Source organism: Uloborus diversus, chromosome 2, assembly GCF_026930045.1.
Source record: "Uloborus diversus isolate 005 chromosome 2, Udiv.v.3.1, whole genome shotgun sequence".
NCBI lineage: Eukaryota > Metazoa > Arthropoda > Arachnida > Araneae > Uloboridae > Uloborus > Uloborus diversus.
In genome coordinates, this window is record NC_072732.1 from 24,851,310 (window position 1) to 24,864,115 (window position 12,806).

Below are 12,806 nucleotides of genomic sequence, written 5' to 3' on the forward strand. Positions count from 1 at the left end.
TTGTGTGGAATTGTGATAAAAACTACAATTGTGTAGGATTTTTGGCATTTTATATGCACTTGCACCATTGTAAGCTCTTTGAATTTGATATGCTTTCCGTCTCTTCTTCTATGGCTGCTTTCAACAAATTTTTGAATACCACGTTCTTTGACTTCAATCACATCACCTTCAGTGTATGATTTATCGCAAATCACGCACAAGTCAGCCATGTTCCTCTCAAAAAGTTCACTCACGCAAGCACAGAGTTAACTTGACTTCGAAATCAATACAGCAACTCAGTGGCATATCCACGGAGGAGGGGAGGAGGGGAGGGGGGTCCTGGGTTAAATTCCTCCCCAGAACTTCGACACATTCATTTTTTTAAAATAAATTTTAAGTAACGGTATTTAATTTTGTTCGAATGGGATAGATTTCAACAGAACAGCTTCTGACACACACCATTACTGCCATAAGAGAGCAAGAATGGTCTGTACAAAACGCAAAGGACATTATGGTCACTAAGCACTTCCAACGCTGCAAAAATCATTTTTAGGGAAACCAGGTGTTATATCTGTTTTGTGATTCTTGATGAACTGCAGATGAACACTCTATGAGTTATTAAAAAGCAATTCCTACCTGTGTATAAGCCTGTGTTCTATATGAGATGTTTCGTCCTTGCCTCAAGCTAAAAAATAAATGTATAACCGGAAGTCGCTAATTCCCCTCAATGTTACCATTTCTAAGAAAAAATCTTAATTCACTCTACAAGCCTGGCACACCAAATTTTCTGTTATCTCAACGCTTGCAGTCAAGTTCGTCGATAATTTAGGATCTGTTACCAATTATTCAGGATAAGATTTTCGATTGCATATTGCAGCTGGAAAGTTTACTAGAGTTTTATTTCATAATTGCACATTGCAAACATCGTTTTAAGAATAAACTAGATCGTATCTTCAGTTTTTGATTTCAAATGCATGAAATTTGATTAAATTTATTTCAGTTATTGTATCACACAGCAAACTTATGGGGATTTTTCAAAATGATATAGCATGTAAGCAGGCAACAATGAACTTTCATTTTCAATATTAAGAATTTTGAATTCCTTCTTGCTAAATTATTTCGCAAGAACAGTTAAATATTCTGGCTATTATGTACATTAAAAAAAAAAAAAAAGATCATTACTGTATCTGAATGATAGGTTTTAAATGATTTCGAGGAAAATCCACGAAGAATTTATAAAAGATTATAACAAACTTAACGGTAAATATGTCGTCCCCCGCTTTTTTAGTTTTTTTTAAATGGTTATTGTGTCAAAACGAATCGTTAATTATTGAGAGGGTGATATAATTAAACAACTTCTTAGCCATAAAAGCTGTTTTTCTAAATATATTGTATAATAGTTTCCCATTGTAAATGCATTAAAACTTCGATTTTAAGAAACCACCCTCCGGAATTTTTAGCAAATGGGAGAAATATCAGCATAAAAAGGTTTATTCGGCCTCTAAGAAAGGGGTGAGTGGACGGAAGGGAGGGAACGAAGGTATTTCAGTGGAGAAAGAGAGAGCCGGTGGGAGTGGGAAGGGGTTAGCATAATTAACCTGGATACGCGTTTCCCCCCCTCCCTCCTTACTTTCAACTTCCTTCCTTCTCATTCGTACCTTTATTCCACCTACGATATATTTCTATTACAATAATGAACATAATAAAGTTTTCCTGCCATTTTTTTACGTTAGGGAGCGTAGGAACGAGGTGCGTTCTGGCTTTAAGCGCTTAATTAGTAATTTAAGCCAATTTTTGAAATAGAGTTGTGAGCTTAATATTTAACAAAAATGCAGGTTGTAGGTACTCATTTTGTTCAGTATTTTGTGCTCTACAAGAAACCTGTGTGTATTTTTGGTCGTTTTAAGAGCCATTTTTGAGATATTTTAACACTAATGAAAAAACAGGTGTTTTTTGGCACTAATTTGGACGCTGTGGCGAAAGCTCACTTAGTAGAAGGGGGAAAACTTAGTATGGTCATTACAGACCCATACGGCATAAATTAAAACAATTTCCAGCTTTCCACCAATTACTTCCGTATTCGACCTTTTTTCACTCCCCAACCACTGGCCTATGATAGTTGAAAGGAAGAAAATTCAAGCTCATTTTTAAGTACTAAATGTAATAAGTAAAATAAATAATTTTTTTAAAAAATATATGTATGTAAATTATGAAGCTCTGATTTATATCATTACAGTTTATTTAGCTTCTTTTGGGAAACAAAATCAAGCCTTGCATTACTAGTATTTTTCACAAAGTACATGTGGTCGTACTAGCATTTTAATAGCATACTTTTCTACTTTTTTTCTTTCTTTTTCATAAAATGAATAAAAAAATTTTGAAAAAAAAAAATAGAACCGACTTCAAATTTGCTCTAAAAAGTGAAAAATAATTTTATTCTTTAAACACCATCGATAATGCTTTTAAACATAATTTTTGAAGTTGGCGCAAAAACAAAACACAAAATCCAGTGTAACCATGCTTCGTTCATATTTTTTTCAGAAAAGCATCCAAAGTTACGAACGAAACATTTATATCGTTATTCAAATAGGTTGTCATCAATGCATGCTTTATGTGATAGTGAAGAAACTGGGCCTGGTTAAATTTATAGTTGTAGTTGAGTTATGGCCTGTGAATGATTTTATCTATCGTTTTTGCGCCAACTTCAAAAATTATGTTTAAAAGCATTATCGATGGTGTTTAAAGAATAAAATTATTTTTCACTTTTTAGAGCAAATTTGAAGTCGGTTCTATTTTTTTTTTCAAAATTTTTTTATTTCATTCTTTTTAGTGTAAATGTAGGTATTTCAGAAATAGTAAGAAGTTACCATCACGAAACTTCACCTTATTTTTTTCATAAAAATGCTTCATAATAAAAAATAAAAAAAAACTATAAACACGCGTTAAACTTTAAGCGATTGGCACTAAAAACTTATCTTTGTTCCTCTTTGGAATTAATGTGTAGTAAATTTAATTATAACCATTTAAGTATTACGTTTTTCCCAACTAATTTACATTTCACAGCATTTAAGTTGCTCATGATGCAATTCTGTATTTTCTTACTTAGCCCCCATCATCTGTTATTGGCATAGATGATAACGAAAAAAATACTACTGCAGTTGAGGCAAACCTAATGGTAGCATTGTGAAGGCTAAGCAGATCCTAATTACTGCATCACCTCGCTTCCAGGTTAGGTTTACCTCCACTATAGAGCAATAGCACTGAAGAAGGGAAGATTTCGATAATTCACATATTGTTACTATAAATCAGCAAGGTTACCAAAATAAAATTATTTACGCCAAAAATGCGACGACAGCGCCAGATTCTCGATTATTATCGAAATATTCCACTGAAGAAACTTGATGCTTGCTTCAGAGAAGCCTTCATTCAAAATTATCATTACAATTACTATTAATGTTACTGTCGTATGGCACCAAACTTTCATAACAATGGGTTTTTAATTTAATCATTTAATAGGGAAATTGCATGAAATTTACGGTTTTTTGCCCATAACTTTTTTTCTAAAGGACAAATATGGTCAAACAAAGTAATGGGACCTAAGTTGAGCCATCCCCTATCCATTAAAAAGAGAATAATCAAAATCGGTTCATTAGGTGAGACGCTGTGAGTGGACAAACAAAAAAAAAAAACATACATACGGTATGAACTGATAACCGCCTCCTTTTTGAAGTCGGTTAATGATCATAAACATTTAAAGCCTTAAAATTTTAGCTTTTATAGGTTAAAACTTGTTTTTTTGGAAACATGCCAACATTTTTTGAAAGTGACTTTGCCGAAAATTGCTTAGTGTGTTTAAGTTTTCAGTCCATATGCATCCTTCAAGTTTTTCCATCATTTCAATGGTTGGAAGTTATTTTAATTAATTCTGGATTAGAATGACTTTATAAATTTATTTTTGCAAAAACTAACTATTATTGAGTTTGGCACTCTTGACTTCCTTAAGAGGTTTTCCACCTCCAGCTCAGTCACTCCTTATGCTGGGCTGATGAGTGCTAATAAGCACGAAACTGCAGTCCTCCGCTGAAATTGACTGAGCTGTCGGTGTATTTCATGTATTACATGTATTATTGAGTTAATTAGTAATTACATATTTTTTTTTTGTAAAAATACTGAATTGTAAAAAAATGAGCATTTAATTTTTTAAGTTTTTCATTTTCTTTTAAAGCTAAGGATTTGTAAAAAATCATTTGAAAACAAAAATGAAAGTCCATTTTAGAAGAATAGTGTAATAATTTTCTATATTCTTTTGTATTAAGAATATGAATTTTAAATTGGATCATCATTGCAGAGGATATTTATAGCATATATTGTTATTTTTGAAGCAGAATGAACTATGATTTTTATAGATCCTTGCTTGCCAAAGAGAGATGTTACGATTTTATCACAATGCGATTTTATCACAATGCGGATAATTGTTTCCCATGTTTATGTTACAGTCGAGAATAGTGGCAATGTCAATGTTTTGGAAACATCCATCGATGTTTTGGAAACATCCATCGTGGTTTTTGTTAAAACATTAATGTTTTAATTTTAAACAACTCTTTTTTTTTAACATCAATGTTTTTTAAAAATATGTCACACCACTTGTTGAGAGTGTAGTATCAACAAGGGAATGTTGGTCAAAAATTTGAAAGAAAAGTCTTGTAGCATTATGGACTGACGAAATGCTGTTATTCATGCTGTAATGAGGGAGGGAGACTTAAATCAAATGAGATTTCTTATAATATGCTCAATTGTGTTAGAATGGTCCCTAGTACATATCATTATGCAATAGGAAAAAGTTGCAAAGTAAGAAAAAGAGTTGAAAAAAAGTGCTAAGAAAAAAATTTTGAGTAATAAAAATTGCATTGAAAGGGGAACAAACTTTTGCAGAACATAATTGCAGAGATTTAAAAATGAAAGTATTAATTGGAAATATCTGGTCTTTCAAAGCATTTGTAGTTAAATTTCTAGTTTGTCTTAGCTTAACCTAGATATTGATAACAATTATCGATAATGTTTTCTTTTAAAGCATTTTTTGGTTAATAAATTAGGTTTATTTACAATAGAAATTATATTGTATTGATATTAAATAACGTACGTTGACATACATTATCCTGGAATTTTTCCTAAAATCAACTGGAAAACCTGGAAATGTCAGGGAATTTTATTCTTGAACTTCTGTGGCAACCCTGTTAAAGCAACGAAAAACGATAGTCAACTAGTTGACAGGCAACTTTTTCGAAACGTTTATTCAACTAACGGTCTCATGTGTAGGAGGCCACTATCCGGGACTAAGGAAAAATTACAAGCAAACACCGACACCCCAGTATGACATCCACAGACTGTTGTTTAGCCCTTGTTTTGTGCTCATCAGTCTGGAATAGTAATAGCTTGGCTAGAGGAAACTATCCTCTCATTTAATCAGAGATTATCTTCGCAGTGGTAACTAAAATAAATTTCGCACACCAAGTAGAGCCAAAGGCTTAGGTCAAGGGTTCCCAAAGCAACACACTAAGGTGCTGTAGGAAGAAGTGAGGGGCGCTGCGAAGTGTCCACGGTATTATTGCTACTGTGAAAGTCCGAAATGGGATCAATCTCAACATCTTGCCGACGAATGTCAACATCAACTGCCAAAGATATCGGCAAATAATCGAATATTTCTGATTAGTCAACAGTGAAAGCCGACGTTCTCCAATTTCGGTCTGTCGTGGTAACACACTATACAGTGGCTCCCAAAAGTGTTCGTACACCTTGAAATTTTGTAGTAAAACCAAAATAACGCAAAACTGAATTCGAATATGAAATCCATTTTTTTTCACACCATTCCTATGTCATTCTGAATAAAACCCAGTAGTTTTTTTTTTTCAAAATGTTGCCAGATTTTATTTTTGAAATTTGTCTATAAACTATGAGACAGAAAAATTCGCCACAAAAGTCGTCGTACACTGAAATATTTTTGAATTAATTCATGATTAAAATTATCATATGTGGTGTTTTCATTATTACTTTCTTCTATATCTAATATATAGAAGAAAGTATTGGATTCGTGCAAATTTTCGAATTTTGACGGATTCGAACGTTTTGAGGTGTGCTGAGTCCATTTCGACCATTTTTGGAAAATGTCTGTCTGTCTGTGTGTGTGTGTATGTGTGTGTGTGTATGTATGTATGTGTGTGTGTGTGTGTATGTATGTGTGTCACGTCTGTGTGTGACCAGTTTTTTGTGGCCGCTCTACAACAAAAACTACCGCATGAAATCGAACGAAATTTAGTACACATATGTGCCCCTATGTGAACTTGTGCCCATTAGTTTTTGGCACGAATTCCTCCAAAGGGGGTGGAGCAATGGGACGTTTTTCGAGTTACGCGTGCTTGCTATTCTTCAGGAAGTAACTGGCGGAATCAAACAAAATTTGGTCCATATGTTGGTATTAACAGGAACAGGTGCTGATTCAATTTTGGTGTCAATAACTCAAACGGGGGTTGAGCTATAGAACGTTTTTTGTCGTCAATTGTGACTGCTGTATCTCAAGAAATAATGAACGGAATGAAAGAAAAATTTATCGGCAAGTAACCCTTAGTGGGTATAAGAACTGATTTTATTTTTGTGTCAACAGCTAAAAAGGGGGTAGCGCAATCACCCGTTCTTTTTTTCCATTTTGAGTACCCTATCTCAAGAAGTAATGTTACGTTCTGGTTGAAATTTGGAATATATGTGAATCCATATGTAAACAGGCTTTGGTTCGATTTTGACGCCGATCGCTCCAAGAGGTGTTGATTTTTTTTTTTTTTTTTTTTTGCGAATAAAAATATTTTTATTAATGCAACAATAAGAAAGATAAATCGTAATAGATTGTCGTCTGCGTATTTCTCGTGATTTTAATTGTATGGAAATGATAGGAAATATTATCCATAGACTAATAATAAGAGTAGACCGAGCTTTCTCATTCTTGCTGATTAAGAAAATTGGTTCATAGATGTATCATGTGACTAGTGGAAGGGCTTGGCGAAGACTTTGGCAGCATGGTTGCTAGATGGCAGCATTATCTATAGTTTGGCACTCGACATGTATTTTAAGACAATGTGTTTTCATTAAAAAAAACTTCCAGGTGCAGAGATTGAACTGTTTTTCTTTTAGTTATGCATTATTTTGACATTAGTAACAGTTTTTGATCAGTTTTCGGTAACTTTTATTTCATTTGGAGCTGTCAGCGTTGGCGTGAACGAAATGGCGTAAACGTTTTGCGTTAACGCAGAAATGTACTAATCGGTATCTTAAATTGAAACTGTAGGTAAAAATCTTACCGTTTGCTGATTCTTCTTGGTCGCTTGCATCTTTTATTGCTTAGAGAGTTATTGAAATTGACTAAAGAAAATGCACAATACTATCTAAACGAAAAACTCACTATATTAACAAAATATTTACAACTTAGAATAACAAATTTACAAATCGGACTCCATAAAAGATCATTCTTCCGTGTTCCATCAATTCTATTTATTTTATTTCGCGCTGGCATTGATCGTCTGCTACGATTAACGCCCGCTGTTGCTAGGATATCCACCAGTCACATGGTTTGGTTTATGAGCAGCAAAAGGGTTGCCATAGCTCGGTCTACTCTTATTATTAGTCTATGATATTATCTCAATGATTTAAAATTTTTAACTGTTGCCATCTTATGTTTGTTAATAAATAAAATATTTGTAATTAATTCAAGTTAAGCTTTTAAAGTAACTTTCAATTTTCGCTCTTTGTTTTGTTTTTACAATAATTCAGACATTGGGATGGTCGTCAAGTTTTTGCATGTGTAATTTTGTTTTTGTTAGGAATATTGCTTCCTCGTCAAGCATGATGAGGGATCAGAAAAAGGAAAAATATAGAAGAAAGTTTCGTGATGGTCACAACATACTAGTTTTTGCATTGTAATGACACTGTAAAGTCATTTGTCTTTAATTTTTTGTTTATTTATTCCCTAATATTCTGCTTATTATTTTTAAATGGCAGGTATGCGTAGAAAACAACAAACACGATTCGAAATTTGAATTTTTTCCCTCACTGTAGCCATAAATTGGTGTGAAAGGTCTCTAAATTAGTTAATTTATACCATTCTATAGTGAAGTGCTTGATAAAATGCTTTAAAGACAAGAATCGGATCGAAATCAAGGTAAGAAAAGGTCAACTGGCAAAGTTAACAAAGTGTGATCGGAGGTTTGGAGTTAAAAAAATGATGAAAAATACACATTTGAGTGCTGCAACAGTTTTTGCAGAATTTAATGAAAAAACTTACATTTAATGTTCACCTAAAATTGTTCGCCAAGTTCTCTGATTAGCTGGATTAAAGGGGACCTCTTCCCGCAGAAGTTTCATGTTCGTGCGAAAAACGGAAAGCTTACGCTTTTTGTCGCAAAATAAATGATAAATAAGCTCCAAAGCGTTTTGGAATAACGTCTTACTTACAAATGAAATTAAATTCAACATATTTGGTTAAATTGTTGTATAATTGTCAATAGAAGAAAAAATGAGGAACTTGATCTTAAGAACTTAGTTGGATCAGTTTATCAGGACGGTGAAAGGGTTCTTGTGCGAGGGTGCATATCAGCATCAGGATTGATGAAATAATAAATCATGCTGTTCATTTAAATATTTCAAAAATAATTTTCAACTATTAGCCCAAAATTAGGCAATCGGAAACAACTTTTTTTTAAATCAAAATAACGATAAGAAGTACACGTTTGCGTTTGGTGCTGCAAAAATTCTCCTTACACTGAGAAATATCTCCTCAATCGCCAGATTTAAACTAAATGGAGCATATTTGGAGATATCAGGTGGCTAGATTACGAAAATACACCATTGAAACGAAAAGCGAGCTGGAAACAGTAAGACTGGAAGTACGGCTGAACACTTAGTCAGAAATTGTATAAAAAAAGAAAGAAAAAACAATGAAATCTATTCCCAGACGTTTAAAATGTGTTGTTGATACTGCATAATATTCTACTAAATAATAATTTTGTAAAAAGTTGGATTATTTACTATTTTTTTTTTTACATTTTTTTCAAAGTGTACAAAAATTTTTGTGAGATAAAATTTCCGGCACTTGTTGGTTTTTGATTTTTAAAAAATTAGGTTTTAATGCTTTATTAAAAATTTTCGGGTAGTTTTGTTAAAAATAGATCATAAATCTTATAATTAAATACCAGTTCCGAAATATTAATTCTAACCAATGCATAGGGGCCTATTTCATTGAAAGTCGTAGGTGTACGAACACTTTTGGGAGCCACTGTATACATACATAGAAGATATGGTTCAGAGTGCCGTAAAAATATTCTAATTCTTCAGATTGCCGCTAATTGGAAAGTTTGGGAACCCCTGACTCAGGTTATAAGCGATAAGTTTCGGCTCATAAGCCCATTTTGGCGGAATTACAAACTTGATGTTGCGTTTTTTGACTTGTTTGTAATAGAAGCTCAAAGTAACCGAAACAAAAACCTTTTTGTACATAACCAGCATCGAAAGATATTTCAAATGAAACTCGTTCAAAAATTAAAAAAAAAAGAAAGAAAAATATGAAGTGTTTTGGTTCGCGCGGAATGTACGTTATACAGTGGCTCCCAAAAGTTTTCGTGCACTTGTGATTTTCAATGAAATACGCCCCTATTCATTGGTTAAAATAAATATTTTGGAATGGGTGGTTAATTTTAAGATCTATGACTTATTTTCTACAAAACTACAAGAAAATTGTTAGTAACATGATAAAACTTGATTTTTAAGAAATAAATAATCAAAAAGTGCCAGAAATTTTATCTCACAAAAGTCTTCGTACACTTTGAAAAAAAAAAAAAAAGTAAATAATCTAACTTTATACAGAGTTATTATTTAGTAGAGTATCACATGCAGTATCAACAACATCTTTTAAACGTCTGGGAACAGATTTCATTCTTTTCTTTCTTTTTTTGTGCAATTTCTGAGTAAGTGTCCAACCACACTTCGAGTCTTATTGTTTCTTGTTCGCTTTTCATTCTAATGCAGTATTTTCGTAATCTAGCCTCCAGATTTATCTGAGTGTGTTACATTAAGTTTAAATCTGGCGATTAAAGAGATATTTCTAAGTTTAAGGACAATTTTTGTGGCACCAGAAGCAAACGTTGAATATTTTGTGCTTCTTATCGTTATCTTGGTAAAAAACAAAGTTGTTTCAAAAAGCCGAATTTTGGGCTAATAGTTTAAAATTGCTTTTTAAAATATTTAAATGAATAGCACGATTCATTATTTCATTAAAAATTCCAAACAACCACTTCCTAATGCTGATATGCACCCTCACACGAGAACACCTTCAACATCTTGGTTATCTGATCCAACTAAGTTCTTAAGAATAAATTCCTCTTTTTTTTTTCTATTTACAATTATACAACAATTTAACCAAAAATGTTTAATTCATTTTCATCTCTAAGTAAGATGTTATTTCAAAACGTTTTGAGCGTATTTATTATTGATTTTGCGACGCAAAGCGTAAGCTTTCTGTTTTTTGCACAAACAAAAAAATTTCTGCGGTAAGAGCTCCCATCTAATCCAGCTAATTAGAGAACTTTACGAACAATTTTAGATGAAAATTAAACGTAAACTTTTTCATTATATTCGACAGAATCATTTACAGCACTTAAAATGGAACTTTTTCATATTTTTTTTAACTGAAAATCTCCGATCATTCTTTGTCAACTTTGCCAGTTGACCTTTTCTTACCTTGTTTTCGATCCGATTCTTTTCTTTAAAGCATTTTATTAAGCACTTTACCATAGAATGATATAAATTAACTAATTTAGAGACATTTCAAACCAATTTACCGCTACTGTGAGGTAAAAAATCAAATTTCCAATGGTTTTCGGTGTTTTTTACTAATACCAGCCATTTAAAAATAATAAGCAGAATATTAGGGATCAAATAAACAAAAAATTAAAGCAAAATGACTTGACAGTGTCAACACACTGCAAAAATAACAGAAGAACAATATGTGATAATTTTAATCATGAACTTATTCGAAAATATTGCAGTGTACGATGAGTTTTGTGGCGTTCTATTTCTCTGTCTCTTCGTTTTTTGACAAATTTCAAAATTAAAATCACGAAAAATTTTGACAACACTACTGGGTTTTAATTAGAATGGCATAGGAACGATGTGAAAAAAAAAAATTCGACTTCATATTCGAATTCATTTTCGCTCAAAAATTTTGGTTTTACTACGGAATTTCAAGGTGTACGAACACTTTTGGGAGCCACTGTATGTGTCTTTCAAGTTTCTCCAAATGAACTAAAATATTACGTTTTTTGGAACTGTTCAAAAATGACTCTGCAAAAAAAAAAATATTTTTTAAAATTATTTTTCGTCCATATTCTACGTCAAAAGTTCTTTCTCATAAAGTTTTTTCGACGCAATCTTATCTTCCAGTTAGGGATTTATGTGGAACTTAATTCTTTTGTCTGGTTAAAAATTTAACGAGTAGTTCAAATTCAAAGAAAGAAAAATCAAAATGATGTATGTCTCTTTGTAGAGATCTTTCGAACAAAAAGATTTTTCGAACCGAATTTATTCCTTTAAAAGTTCTTGTGGGAAGACAGGGAGATAGAAAGACACATTTCCCTATCTATTGAGATACACTGTTTCAACATTGTTTTAATATTGAATAAACAGTTTATACTTTTTGTTATTTTTAATATTTATTTTTTAGTTTTTGCTTTCACGATACTTTCCGCCTTTCTTCTTGTTTTTATTTATTGATCGAATTTGTAGTATTTTTTTTATTTATTTATTTGATCGTTTTTGACTTTTACGCAAAAATAAACTGAAAATGTCAAGCATCCACCTTTATGGATGTCTCTTATTGTGTGTACGTGAGTGTGTGAGTTTTTTTTTTCTTTCATATGATTAAACCTACTTTTTCTTTATAATCTCTAATTCTTCCATGCAACCTGTTTACTTTTGAAAATAATATGAATATAGCTTCATTTCTTTTTTTTTTGAGCAATCACGATTGCTTATTGTTCTTATTTGACTGTTTTGAATTCCTATGATTTTATTTTCCCACCAGCACCCTCTGTCAGCACCGCCGTCGCGTCGAACGGCCTCACGATGCTGCTTCTCTTGCGAAAACCGTCTCCAGGTTGCGTCCATATCCTACACACGCACGCTTACACACACATACACACACTCATGCCTGCGCACAGACACAAACACACACTCCTACACACACACATACACACACTCATGCCTTCACACAGACACAAACACATATGCCCACACACACACACACGCGCGCGCGCGTACTCACACAGCACTGCATACACAACACGCACACACATGCATACATACACACATATACACGCACCCACATGCATGCGCCTACACAAACACACACGCACATTCATACACACACACGCTCGTGATTGCGAAAGACATAATTTGAATTCAAGATGCCAAGCATTCAAATTAATATTTTATTTTATTTATTTTTTTTTTTTTGAAAATGATGTTTGCTTTTTTTTGTAGAGAGCCTGAAGCTGCAACGCAACGCAGACAAGTACCAGTTCCTCCATGAAAGCCGGTGCCTCCTCGCCAACAACATCGACGACAAGTCCTCTTTCGCCACCACAAAGGTATGTTATGACTGATTTGAAAGCGAATTCTTTTTTTATTAATTTAATTATCCTTCAGTTATGAAAAAATTCATATCGCTCTGAAATAAATTAAATGATATTTGAAAAAAAAAAAATTCTTAATTGAACACTTGCTCATATTTC

General features: G+C 32.7%; 1 protein-coding gene across 1 annotated transcript in view; it reads left to right on the plus strand.

Annotated features, from left to right (window-relative positions):
- The window catches only part of LOC129235127 (unconventional myosin-Ia-like), a 343,494-nt gene that overhangs the window by 244,686 nt on the left and 86,002 nt on the right, over positions 1-12,806 (plus strand). The window contains exon 11 of the mRNA XM_054868818.1: positions 12,556-12,662. Within this exon, the coding sequence (XP_054724793.1) occupies positions 12,556-12,662 (107 nt within the window). The remainder of the gene's footprint in view (positions 1-12,555; positions 12,663-12,806) is intronic.